The 14,395-nt window shown below is 41.2% G+C and overlaps 1 protein-coding gene across 3 annotated transcripts in view; it reads left to right on the top strand.

Annotated features, from left to right (window-relative positions):
• The window catches only part of IQCA1 (IQ motif containing with AAA domain 1), a 99,539-nt gene that overhangs the window by 12,091 nt on the left and 73,053 nt on the right, over positions 1 to 14,395 (top strand). For all 3 annotated transcript variants that reach the window (XM_030488458.1, XM_030488456.1, XM_030488457.1), the window contains 3 exons: positions 1,590 to 1,703; positions 3,873 to 4,061; positions 4,767 to 4,838. In XM_030488458.1, coding sequence (XP_030344318.1) covers positions 1,590 to 1,703; positions 3,873 to 4,061; positions 4,767 to 4,838 — 375 coding nt within the window. The remainder of the gene's footprint in view (positions 1 to 1,589; positions 1,704 to 3,872; positions 4,062 to 4,766; positions 4,839 to 14,395) is intronic.

Below are 14,395 nucleotides of genomic sequence, written 5' to 3'. Positions count from 1 at the left end.
CTCACTGTTACCTGACAGCTAAAAGCCCTCTCATCCCATGTGAGAGTGTCTAGACAAACCGCTTGATTTCTTGTGCCTGAAGACAGCCAGGTTTGTAATCCATCACAGAGAGATTTGCACCATTAAAGTACACCGTATAATCATTCCCATCAACAATCAAGGATGTTAGAAGGTGCAAACAGAGAGCTTAAAGAGGCAAACCTTCAGAAACTTCAGCAGACCAGACCTCTGCATTGATAATATCAGCAACAATAAACACAGTCCCACTTGGAAGCTTTCTTACGCTGCCATAATAGGGTTGTCCTGGTCTGCGCAGTGTGCAACTAAAGGAATTAGTAATGAAATCTTTAAGTTGGCAGTTCACAGGGGCTGTTTGCATTGGCCACAGTCTTCCCTGCAAATTCTTGCTCTAGAAATTGGAGTTCACAAGCAGCACATTTACCACGCATGTGTCAAGGCAGGAGCGGTGCTTTTCCTTTACAGCCAGCGCTTCCCTCGTCCATATCTGTCTACACCAAAGCACTAAGACTGCAAAGGATCAAGTCAGAGGTCTCCCTGAGCAGGTCAAAGCCCATCCGTTTCCATAGCAGACAGAACAGAAAGCACTATGGACAGCATGAAGTCTTGTACCTGTCTTAGGCTCCTTGGGCAAAGGACCAAGTGTTCGCATATACCTGGGGACAACTTGACTGTGCAGCTCCTCATGAGTAGCATGACAGGGTAACTACTGCCTGTCTCCCCCATCCCTCCTTATAAGTAAATAATTTGCTTGAGGAGATATTCTAGATGTTCCTGAAACAGTGTATAGGAAACATGGCACCAGCATGAACCAGACCTATGAAGACACATTCCACCCCTCTCCCCTCAAGGAAATATACTTGCCAATAACTATTCTTGAAGATATGTCTCCAGTGTTCAATACAACACAAAGAACAGGTTATGTCACTCTGCAGCATCTTCACTGTTGCGGGGTTTTTTGTCTGTGTCTTCTTTCATTTCTCAGTAAGGGTGAAATTCTGCAGGAGAGGAATGAGTAGAAGAATCAGTTACAGCTTTTTAATGCTGGAAATGAGTAAAAGACAGCCACTTCTAATCACACCTTACTTTGAGAAATCACAGATACCACAGTCACAAACAGAGAAATATCTGTAAACAAACAGGATTGTGCTTTAGTTCCTTGTAATGGTTAAAAGAAAAAGGCAAGAGAACAGCTCTATTTTTCACGTTGATTAAAAAAAGAAGTGGGATGATCATAGAACCAGAGGTATTCCGTTTGGTGGAATCATGTTGAAATTTCCATCTACCTTGCCAAATATTTTAACAGTTTGATAATAGAATTGAGCCATTATAAGAAGAAAGATTTCTGGGCTCCCATGGTTCAGAAACTGGGTTGATTTATTTGTTTGGTTGAAATAGGCCTTAAGTAATTGCAAAGTAACAGCTCGGCAGCTGTTCCAGAGGTCAAATTCCCCAACACTCCAAAATATTCCACAATTTCAGTCTCATTTCATTGCTTTATAAAGGTGTTTAATTAATAAGTAATGTGATTTTAATGCTCACAAACATCTCATTACCGTTTCTTCCTCTAGGAAGATATAGAAGTACCTATCCCAAGGTATTTCATTAAAGAACAGCTGGAAGTCCTGCAGCAGAGGGAGAAAATCCTAGATCAGATTTTGCTTGAGGCTGGATTGCAAGCAGAGGTAAGCCTAGCACATACTTACATGTTAACATGCTTCGCTTTTTCAGTTTATAGCCACACAATGTCTGAACACACAAGCCGCTGAAGTTAAAAGTACTTTTATAGCAGTTAGGAAGTAAAAGTCTGTTTACAGGTAAGGCACAAATAGAAAATCACATTTAATTTTCCTGTCTAACAATATCCAGTCACATCTTGACTCTGGTTAAGACTGAAATGAATCAACTCTGCTTTATGCATGTAAGAGCATCAGAGAAAGGGCAGCAGTGTGACCAAGTTTAGTAGGTGCTTTAGTTGTGTAGCTAACTCTCATCATGTAGTTAGTCCTACTAAAGTCAAGTTGGTCTTAAGTTTTACTGAACCAGGATTCCTAACTGGAACGGGCAAAACTCGGAGTTCAGGTCAGCACAACTGTTAGCATTTGGTTGTTTATAACCTCTGAACAATGACTCCAGTCTCTTCTGTACAGCTACAGAGCTGCAGCTGCTAGGAGGAGTAGAAATTGAGTTTTGGCAGAGCAAAAGTCATTACGTAGAAGTACATGAGTGCTCTAGTGAAGACTGTTCTGGATTTGATATATTTCTGACCTTTCGGAAATAGCACTTTGCCTACAAGCAGTCATTGCTAACCCCTTGAAATAAACAACTGTGCCTACAGGTCTGGACAGCTTTGATTCATAGATGTTACAGCCATAAGAGACAGTCCCTAATCAGACCACTTAGTCAAACTGCTGCACTGCCCCAACCAGTGAATTCTCTACCAGTAATTGTGCTGGTGGGGAAAGTCTGTGTATTGATCCCACAAAGCAATGGAGACAAGGTTCCCAGGGAAAGAAACAGCACCCGTCAGGCAGAGGCAGGCTGCAGACAGAGCACAGGCTCTTGGCTAGATTACTTTAATAGGTCTCTACAGTAAGTCTCTGGGTAAATTCTCTGCTCTTGTAGCAGTCTGATGGCCTGTGGCGATTCTCTGTTTCAGCACATTACATCTCAAAGCGTTTCTGGTTCCCACAGTTCTGCTCTCACCCCTTTTTAGCATGGCATCCATTAGAGATGAGACTATCTGATGTGCAGCCAGCTCACCTGGGGGCACTGGGCTTTAGCAGGCTCCATTCCTCCCTTGCCAGGATGCCCCAAGAGGCACTGGATTCGATAAACACAAATAATCTCACACAGTGTGAGTCTCGTGTCCTGTGCTGCCCTTCCAGTTCAGTCACCACTGGGATTGCTAGAGGGCTGTCAGCACTTCCACATGCATCATAGCAAGCCACAAACACTCAGGAACTCCTAAGCACTGTGTAACAGACCACGGTATTCTTCAGTGTCCATAGCAGTGCTGTTAGAAGCAGTCTAACATAAAACAAACACAGTTGGGGTTCATCAGAGGAGTTTGCTCTGCAGGTCATTTGTGCTTCTATGTAATTCTCTTTCAGAAAGCCCTGCTCAAAGTATAGTATAGTGAACACCACAATATATAGAAAAGCATTAAATCTGAACTAACTCCAACTAGGGGATTAGTGTCAAGAAAGGACAATAATCAGCTGCTTCATGGGAAGCATGAGGGGTTAACAAGATTGCTGAGGACTGAGAAGGGGGAGTCCCTCTCAGCTGTACTGTTCATATCTGGTTTTCCCCAGGCATTTTCTACTTAGATTAGGCTGCCCAGGCCTGGGCTGGCTCAGAACAGCCTGTCCTTCTGTTCAGCAAGAGGGCTGGGGTCTCAGCAGCACACCCAGTGATCCATCCCTTTAGAAAAGTGTAACGAAGATATTCCATTGCCTAAGAATTTCTCCTTTTAATAGGACAAAGGTCTAATGTTCTTTATGTCTTTTTGTCTCAAATGGATAAAGTTCGGCAGGATGCATAAGCCATATAGAGCCATTCTTGCTTTCCAGTAAAGCATCAGGCTTTCTTTGTCACACATCAACTCATCAAGTTCACTTTCTCCTAAAGGGCCTCAGAAAAAACACATCTCAAGATAGCAAACTTCAAAGGTATTTCAGGAAAACGTTAGGACAGGAATCGCTGCTGTTTGTGACAGCTTTTTTTGTCTTAGAACATTTCCACAAGAGATTCTATTTATTCTTTCCTTTGCTAACTGAAGTAGGCAATTAACAGAACACGCAACTCTAACGCTTGTCTTTGACCATTCCTTTTTGGCTGTGCTGTTGAAGGAACCCGTCGAGGTCATGACATTTGAAGAAGCCATTAAAATTATCCAGGTTGCAGAACGGGCTCGCCAAGGCCGTTGTAGAGCAGCATATATGAAGCGAATTTACCTTGCAGAGAAGAGGGCAAAACAACCTAAACCCAAGATCAGGACGGGTCCAAATCCAGATGATGCTGCCACTCGCATTCAAAAGGTGAAATTTCTGATTTAACAACTGTTCTGGCAGAACCAAGTGACAAGGTTTTGCTCAGAAGAACACCAGTAGATAGAAACACAGCTCAGAGGATGGAAAGCATTCAATAATCGTAGCTTCCAGGGTGCCTAGCAAGGTGACATACATCCTTTAAATCACTTAACAAAACGAGACAGGTCCCTAGATGGGAGATCAATGGAAAGAGTCCTGCCCTGGCAATGCAGGATGACTTTATAACCTACATGTTATTTTTCCATTCTGATTTTTATGACCTCAGTTGCTCTTCCTAGCATCCCCTTGGAATCCAGTGCATCTCGGAGAATTCATGCCTCTTCTGTGATCTCCAGGGAAAGACTTCATTCCATACCTCGAAAAGATGACAGAGGGAGATCACTGTTGACTTCCAGAAAGAGTCCGTACACATGATTAATTCAGATAATTCAGCTCAGTAAGAGATGAGAGCTCAGTCTAAATCTTAAGTCCCAACACTTTGTGTTTAAAAATCTACATCTACCAGAGCAAGGGGATAACAAACCTCAGGATTTGGTTAAAAGAGAAATAGCAGATGGCAACCTGTTAAAGAGTAATAGTTTCAATTGTATATTGTGCCTTTCCTTCCTCTATTTGTTTTTTCCTGTGTCTGCCACAGTAAAGGAAGCTGTAACAAGGCCCATTTATCTCATTAGAGCTTTGTTTACAATTCAGGTTTGGCGTGGATGTATCCAGCGCAAGAAAACAGAGAACCTGAGAGAAGAGGAAATGATATTTCTGGGGATGGTGAGTAGTGCTGCCCTGAGAACACAAACTGCCACTGTCTGTTTGCTCCTCAGGCTTCTGTAATTTCACAGAAGATGAGAAATTAATTTCTAAGATTCTTCCTATTTTTAAAGGGATCTCCAAGGAATACAGAAGTAAACTGAAATGATAGATGGCACAGAAGTAGTGCCATTTGTCTTATGCTGCATGCTTTTGTGCTGTGTATACATGCTCCAGCGTATATGGCAGATGTGAAAACAGGCAGTGCAGAATTTGCCCCGGGTTCTAGAGAATTTAACCCAGGCAAGGAAATTTTATTAATCACTTTTTAATTCATAACTCCAATCCACTTGAGCGGCCCTATTTCTGGAGTAGAATTAAAGCAGCAAAATCTTCTTCAACCCTTTTGCAAGCCACTTCATGTATGTCAAGAGCAGGGCAAAGGGACATAAGAACTGCCATATTAATATAGCAATATTTCCAGAAGCCCATCAAAATATTCTTCATGTTCATACTGCAGAAGTACAGGGAAGTGAACAGCTGTCCATGGTCAGTTAGATTGCATGGGGTGAAAGAAATGAAAGCACCCTTCGCAGAAGGAACCTCTTGGAGAAGGTAAATCTCCTCCCACCAACATCTTCCTTCCTAGCAAGTACCTGAGAAAAAGGATAAGCTCTTCACAGTTGACATTTTCTTTTGCTACCACTGCCTTCATTAGGCACTAATGTGTGTCAAGGCTCACAGCTCTCCAACTCCAGCTATAGCAGCCCTACAAGGGCTCTAGTAAAGCTGTTTCACAGCACCACGTTACAGAAACATTTATCGCTGCTCTGTATTTGGTAGATGTATTTGTACCTCCATGTTCTACAGTTCTTAAATGATTAATTTATAAACTAATAACTTAATTTTGAATGAAAACATGCTTACTGCTTCTCCCAGATGATCTGGTTTATTTTCTTGCCCAGCAATGGAATTACCCTTAGCTACATTATAGGTTTATGAAACTAATTGTACCTATAGCATACCTCTAACGAATATGTATTATCATTAAGAATGACCTTAAAATCTTAACTTTAGGAAGGAACATGTACATTTACCTAAGCTTTGCCATGTTAAATGCAGATAATACCTTATGGATTATTGTCTTTAGTATCTGCTGGTCATTAACAGTAACTGTGGCCAGCATAGCTAAACAGAGTTTTGGCTACTGATTCTGTCTGTGTGTAACACAAAGAAGATTCCCAGAGATTTTAACTAGCACAGACCTAAAATTGTAAATATTTGGGATGTACTGAAAATAAATTAGAAATCACATCTTTAGCAAAACAAGGGATCATTTGCTATCAAATCCCGTGACAGTTTCTGCTGAGTCTTAAAAGTAGAGTCTTAGGAAGGAAATCTAAGCCTGGTATCACTTATTGGAGGGTTCACAGCCAAGCATTCTTTTCATGGTGGCTGATAGTAGGAGTAACTGCTTACTAGGGTACAAATAGCCTAGTTTATGAGGAGGAAATCTATATGATCGTAAGGATGAAGGGAATTAAAACAGAACACATATAATGTGTTCATTTCCTGACCTCCATTCAGGAGCAAGAGAATTGATGTTTGCAGCTCTGCACTCTGACTCATTCCTCTTTATCAAGTGGATAATCAAAGAATAAAGGAAAAAAAACGGTACCTCTAAATAAAAGAAATTCTGTTCCTTTTGCTAGTGTTTTTATATCCCCCATTTGGGTTTCCTTTTTTCTTTCCATGCTGCATTCCCTTCCACAGTCTCCAAAGGAAGCAGGTGGCAGGCAGACACTGGTTCACACTGATAGATAGGCAGTGAGCTCCAAAGGTCAAGTCCCTTTGATGTATGATCACATCAGCCTTCTAAAAAATGACCACAGATCTTCATGTGTAAATATGTTGAATTTGCTTTTCTAATGCTGCACGACTTAGATAAATGAGAAGACCCAGCCATCCATTATTCCAAAGCCCATCCCAAAGGAGACTTGACTTTTACTGCAAAAAGTATCATTTCTCTTATAATTATAGCTGGTTTAAAAATGTCTGTGTTACTTTCATATAAAGACCACTTTGCAAAAAGAGTCCATTTGAAGTTCCAAATAATGCTTTTGGGAAAACTTCAATTACATTGGCCTAAAAACATGGAAATCCATGCAAAGACCAAGAGTTGCCCAGTCTTTTGCTTAATTCAGTATTATTTTCTTTTCTGTCTACTTGCTTCAGAAAAGATTATGTATCTTTTCTGGAATTCGATTCTATTTCATCCTTTGCTTGATGACAGAGTAGAAGCCTATGTTCCAGAGGTTTTTCTTGGCTCAAAAGTAAAGCTTCATTATTATTATCATTTATTAAAGCTTAATTGCAGAAACAGCAGGATTCCCTCAGCACATGTTTTCCTAAATCTCTGATAAATCACAATTTGCTATACTGGTTTAATTTGTAAAGAGAAGCAAGCCTCGCTAAGAGCACATATATCTTGATAACTGTTTCCTGATCTTCCTCACATTGCTGCCACAGTGCTGTTTACTAGCAGGTCCAGCATGACCACCATAACCACAGTTCCAGGCATAGGGCTGTGTTTGAGCCACACTAACCACACTGATGGTGCAAGAAAACACATTAAATTGTCATGAAAACATGCTTGTGCTGTTCAAAAAAACCCCATTTCCTTGCTCTATTTTACCCTGACAGGTCAGTTGTAACATACCATTTTTGCAGTTTTTAAACTGAGGCATACTTCCACTTGTCTGTTTCTGGCATTTATAAATTCTCCATCACTAAACACCCCAGTTGGAGGTTGCTGTGATTGTCTCATATTGCTGCAGTGCAAACTAGCTATCAGCTTGGTGTAACTGAACGTGTGAACTGGATTTTGGCAACTGCTTGGTCTCAGCGTGGTGCAAAACAGCCCAAGCCTAATAGTGGATCTACACTCAGCACTCACCCTAACACTCTACTAACAAGATAGCCCCCTACAGGAAGTTACACTTACAATCTCAGAACACAGCCTGCTGGAAAGAGGAATAGTTGTTTGTAACATAAAATGTTAGGATAAACACTTTTCAGTCAGACTGATCTATGGAAGGATAGGAAGAGCCTGGGAACAAGGAATACAAGGTGACAAGACAAAATCCATCCCTATTTAGGGGCTTAACCCACTGTTACAACTTTGAGATAGTAGTCCAAAGGCCCAGACATCCCCTTGCTCATGTTCTCTCTTAATGAGCACAAGTAATCAATCCCATTGGAGCCAAGTGCTCTACGCTTAAACAATTCATAGGAATGAGCCTTGCATGCTTTGGACACACACACACACATAAGGGCCTTCTTGTCTCACAGATGCATCTATTGATTTATAGTTACACGCCTCTCATACTGCTCTACTCCATGATTTCAGACCTTACCAACCAGTTGGTAGCACAATACATGCTGTCTATGATTTTCTCATGTAGTATTTCCACTGTTCGTTCTATATCCTTTTCACATGAAAGGATCTATGTGATCTTAAAAAAACCCTGTTCTCTCCTCCTTACCTCTTTTAAACATACCCTAATTTAGGCATGTTGTCTTGGATAATGCTTTTATTTATATCTGAGAAAACATTCTACCGAACATTCCTTGTTCTTTGAATTCCTGATAAATATAATTCATTTCATCCAGTCAAGGAAAAAAAAAACAGCATTTCCCAGAATAGCCTTCTGTGTAAACATCACAGACTGCAGCTACATAAATACTATGTGTGATTTAACAAACTGCTAACTCCACAAGTGAGTGACATTGAAAAGGTTTCTTCAGCTCTTGAAAATGGGCAGGTATGGTAGTGGTCCACACCAGGCCTGGTTTTATCCAACATAAGATTAAAATGACTCTTGTTTTACTTGCAACCTGGATGACGTTTTAAATGTCATCACAAAGTTACATATTATTTCACCAGGCATATATATGTATATACACAGTGATAACTAATCTGTCCTGTTTTCAATAGGCATTTTAAACCTGCTTATTTTGGAAATAGGAGGACGCTGGGAAGCAAGGTGGCTGCTAAATAATTTGGCTTTCATTGGCTGGAGTCACACTAAGGATGAAATCACTGCCTGGCAGAGTCCAAAACATACTTGCCATTGTTAGTAGAAGTTTAACAGCATGGCCAGGTATAATATCAGAAATAAACATAACCAACGTTATATAAACTTATACAGTCATGGATATGTTTTCTCTACTTCAACTTTTCTTTATCTTAACAAAAAGTGTTGCATGTCAATAGTTTTATAAACATATATTATACAAAACAGCCATTTTCAATATTTTTTCTAATAAGGCCTCTCCTACAAATGCTTTGTTTGAATGCATATGACACTTTAATTAGCAAAGCCTATTGAAGTGAATCATATAGTAGGGAAGTTTTAATGAATGCAATTGCTTAGTTGTGCCTTTTTTGTGCCTTATTTAGGAATTCAGCCATATAATTGATGTGGCGATCACCATTTGTGTACCATGGCACTTAGATGAATACAATCTTCAGAAGACAAGAGACCTCTTTAAAACACATTCCTTCCCACAGCCAGACAAAATACAATGAGGAAACGAGAAACAAGAACCAAACTTTTAAAGATAATTTGCATCACAGTTTAAAAGTCAGTAGAATAACAGCCATAAGTAACAGGACCCCAGTTGCTTAGGTGGCAAGTTCTTCTAGGTGACTAGTAAGGAGTTACTTGCCCATGTTCACTAGTGGTGAAAGTGACCATTAAAACCGGTTACTTTAAAACTACTTACTTTGCTTAGGAAATTAAGTCCTCCAGAGAAGCAAACTACACTGTAGTACTGAAAATCTATAGCAAAATGCTACACAACTAGTATATCTTTCAAAAGGTTATGGACAATCCTCTCTATAGCAGACCATTTACTGAAGAAGCCCCATAAAACCATGCAGCGTGTGTTTCAGCTGTGCTGTTTCAGGGCTAAGAAAAGACACTGTCCTAAATTAAGTACCCAGTAATAAAAGCTGCAGTAAATCTACCTTTCAGACATAATACGAATGTTAGCCTTAAAACATGAAGTAAAATGAAATGTATTTATTGCATTGAAATGAAGACTATCTTTCCTTGTAAGTGCAGTCATAATGGAACAATTGAAGAGCAGTTAGTTCCACAGCATGGGACCTCCTATATGTAGAACTGTAGCCTTAAGCATGTTTAGCCAGGCTGCACACCTCTAAGTGCTTTATAATGAACAATAAAGCAGCCTGTGTTGGTAAGAGCTGTTGAGCTGACTAAGCAGAAAGACAGGCTAGGAGAGTGATCTGTGCAACTGAGTTCCTAAGTCAAAAGGGAAAACTCACAGAGACTTTCACCACATCAGCTTACCTGGGAGGTGGAGGGCACCTCTTCCATCCTTCCGCTGGTGAGTCTTTTGCTTTCAGGAAACCTAAATTCTCTGCGGGGAGGATACAGGGAGAAGGAGTAAGGAGCAGAAGGATCTTATAGCACTCTCTTCAGCGTACTTGTGACTGATGAGTTGGAATAAAATTCTGCTTTAGACAAATGTCCATTTTGCCTTATTAATTTAAGCAAGGATTTTAAAGACAAAGCCTATCAAACATTAGATAAGCATTTTAAGTTAATGAACCATGTAGTCCTATTTTCCCCCAAACTCAGAAATCTTTGTATTATGTCCCATTTCTACAGCAACATCAATTATTAATATGTATACTTTCGCTGACGGAAGACCACACTAAAAATGTGAGTTTCGTTATCCAGTTCTGGGTCATTAACTGTGAAAAGCTTGTAAATATAATGGTTTATTCACATGGGAAGCCTTCATTAAGATGCATTATTCTACAACTGATGTGGCAGCATTGCATTATCAAGTTCACTGTCTCCATTTAATATTTGTAATTTGTTTCTAAATGAGTTGCTGTTTGTGGGGCAAGTTAACAAATTTGAATTTCACATGGCCAAAGACATTTCTTAAAGATGGGAAAATGCTTCTTCCCCCAAGGAAAAGCTATTTATTAGTTGCTAACACTGTAGATTACCTCCTTTTGATTCAGAAGCAGAAACATCACAGGCGCTGAGAGAAGGAATGTTAGAAATAAATTGGCTTTTGTCTTCTTTAACGTGCGTGTTAAGTGTAGGGGCTATAAAAGCAGCACTCATCACGCTGTCTCAGTAGAACTCTCCAGAACAAGCATGTGGACACGTGGAAAGTTGATCTGCAGCACTACAACACTGCAAGGCATGGGTCAAAGACTGGCCAGAAGTGAGGCATTCCTGCTGGAGCTGTTAGAAACCATCCTCTCACACTGTCCATCTGGCTCGGCACTCCTCCTGCCATTTCACTCCCTGTTTTCTCTTGCATCCTAAGATGGCCAGAGCTTTCTCAGACATCCTTTCTTCTGATGTCTGCTCCTTGACAAGAGAACAGACACTCCACCAGGGCTGTCGTATAGATTCTGTCTCTGTTTGAAGACCCAGGAGTGCTTGAAGACCTTAGTCTCAGGTTTTGATGTTGTCTCCTCATGGCACGATTTCCTCACTGCTGTTGGGTGCTTGCCTCCTCTTCCCCCAGAACAGGAGCCAGTCTTCGGCTCCTGATGTGTCAGCCTCCTGGTCTTCCCTCATGAACAGGCTGTGGTGCATATGTTCCACATTAGACAACCACAGATCCTTCAGGGCTCATTTATCACTGCCAGCTCTGCTCTTCATTTCATGCTCTCCCTCACACATCTGAGCTGGACCGTGTTATTGCCAAAGCTTTTCCACTACAGGAGGTGCCCTGCGTTTGGCAACTGTCTGTCTGCCAACTTCAAAGGATGTCATTTGCTGGTAATGTATCTCCTCCCTGCTACTCATTGCAGCAGCATGCCTGGCAGTGCCAACTCCTGCTCAGATCAAGTGTCCGTTCATACCTGCTCCATCATCTTATCTCGTTGGCTCCTCTTGAACACCTTACCCTCCTCCCCAGTTTATCTGACTATCTAGGTCTGAGCCAGCTCTGCTTTCCCAACGATGGAAACAGTCAAGCAACAGCACATTTCACATCAGCAATGTGAATGCCTTCTCCTCCATGCACATAAGCCCTTTTCCATGTACCTTCATTTAGTAAATATTAATAACAAAAAGATCACTAGGATTGTAAAAGAAGATGGTCAAATGAGAATACAGTCTTACCAGTTTTCCCTGTTCTCACTCAGTACTTTCTTTAGTGAGTTGTCAAAGGTGGGTAGCTGGACTCTTGTTAGTAGGAGTGGTTGCTGTTCCTTTTATTTGCTTGTAGTAAAGCAGTCTTTGGAAAAGAAAATTGAAAAAATATGAAGGGCAAACACAACAGAGCTTCTTTTCATAAGCTGTTCTACAAGGTTATGTCTGTACTTCAGCGTCAGGGCTTTTGAGTGCAGCTCATAAACTAATATCAGGAGATATATTGATAACCATGTGGTGCTCAGACAGGTAGCTGCACAAGTGTTTACTCACGGCTTAGCTGGATTTTGCCGACCAGAGCATGTTCTGTAGCCTTGTTGCTATCAGCATCCAAGCCAGCTGGTTCAGAACTACCTAGCCTGTGTCCATACCAGCTTCATACCTCTAGACTCAAGTGCAGATATATGGCAGTATACAAAGACCGATACCTCTAGGCAGTAGTACTCTGATGGGAACTTCTCTGAGAAGCAGTCCCTTGAGCATTGCTGTAGTGAAACAAATAGTTGAGTGGGAAACTGCCTAGAGGAAAGGGGACCTTGTTCCTAGATCTCGATCTGGGAAGCAGGCCTTGCAGGTGCTCCTCCGATTTCCAAATGAACCCTGAGAAAGCATCATCACATCTGGCTATTCCGAGGTTCATTTGGTATTAGTGAGGTAAATGATGCTGAAAAACAAAGAGTAAGAATAAATGCTGGTGAAGGTAAAGATTGGAAACACTTTGATGGAAACTGAGAATTGACTGAAGGTGACATCTCAGAATGAAAGGCAACATTTTGGGTTATAGGGTGCTGAGGCGCTGGCACAGACTTTTCCCAGAGAAGCTGTGGCTGCCCCATCCCTGGCAGTGTTCAAGGGCCAGGTTGGACACAGGGGCTTGGAGCAACCTGCTCTAGTGGAAGGTGGCCCTGCCCATGGCAGGGGGTTGGAACTGGATAAGCTTTAAGGTCTCTGTGATTCTATGATATATTCAGGAAAAGAGCACGTTCAGCTGCCTTTCAGAAGCATGCTGCTCTTCTTTCTACCTCCTGAATCTTTTCTCCCTGGTGGCCTTGACCAATTCCTCTTCTCATAGCGCAAGTCACACATTGCAAATGCAGAGAAGGCAGTAAATTGCCTTCCTGCACAGGGCCTCTGCGCTTGCTTTGGAGAGCGTGCAATCCCACGGGGTACTTTCCAAAACCAGATTTGCTTGGCACTTGTCAGTGATTTTTGGAACCTGGTCGAAGCACAGAAAAAGATCTTAAATATAAGCTGGCCAAACCTCTGATGGAAGATTTCTCATCTTTGCAGGAGACCTCTGGAATTAGGGCCTGGAACACACTAGAAAATACATCACCAGAGCAAGAAGAATGCATTCCTAAGTTAGGCTGCAATGTGCTGATTAAGGATAAGTTCTATACATTCTGAAGGTGGAAGGCCAGAGCAGAATTATACAGAGTTTCTTATGCAAACCGATAGTCCTAGGCTTTTGTTCACATACACTGCCACCTATATGTCAGTCACCAGCTTTGAAGAGTAAACCACACCATAGTACAAAAACGGGTTATCATCTTTTCCAGTCTTAAGTTTGACATACACTATCAGACTATGATTAGTACTTCCCAACTACATGGAAAAAACTTCCTTCTAGAATTGCAAATGAAACCCCAAAGCTAATTTACAAGTTAATTTTTAAGAGATCATTGCCTACACTTCCAAGGTAGTAATAGCTTGTAAAACACTGGGAACATCTCAACTTTATCAGCCACTGCAAACTGAAAAATGCAAGGTTTCAGACCACCCACACAGATGGGGTTTTTCATGCTTCTGGATTTGCATACCAGAAAGACTTTCATTTTCCTCTCTCAAACTACACATGTAAAAGCAATCACAAAGCAGAAATGAGTGTAAGACTTGAAGCTGGCTCAGAAGCTCTTCTTGCCAAGGTTATCAAATCATGGGAAACTTGGGGAGCTCTAATTTTTATTACAGTGTTTGGGGGGTTGTTTATTCTTTGTTGTTGTTGTTCCTCAAGGGAAGCTGATTTCCTACAGGAATAGGACCAGCTGCAACAAAATACCAGGAAACCAGTGACCAAGCAGCGCGTATGAAAATTGAACAAATTAAACACAATGCTGGCTAATTAAAACGTACCAATGGGAAGTCCAAACATTTGGAAATTCAATTAAAAAACCTCTGGCACCCTTCTGACGTGGATAAAGTTGGCATTTGCAGAACAGCAGCTTTCTCACCTGTCTCATTGAGATCCTAGGATCCCACGCTGGAAGGGTTGGCTTTGTACATTGCAGTGTTGTTAATTAACACTGAAACACTAACAATAGACCATTGTGTGCATCCTGGCAAGTTTTATGTGTGCAGGGATTT

Source organism: Strigops habroptila, chromosome 5 (assembly GCF_004027225.2).
Source record: "Strigops habroptila isolate Jane chromosome 5, bStrHab1.2.pri, whole genome shotgun sequence".
Classification (NCBI taxonomy): domain Eukaryota; kingdom Metazoa; phylum Chordata; class Aves; order Psittaciformes; family Psittacidae; genus Strigops; species Strigops habroptila.
The sequence above is the reverse complement of the archived record's forward strand: the minus strand, read 5'-3'. Positions and strand labels throughout refer to the sequence as shown.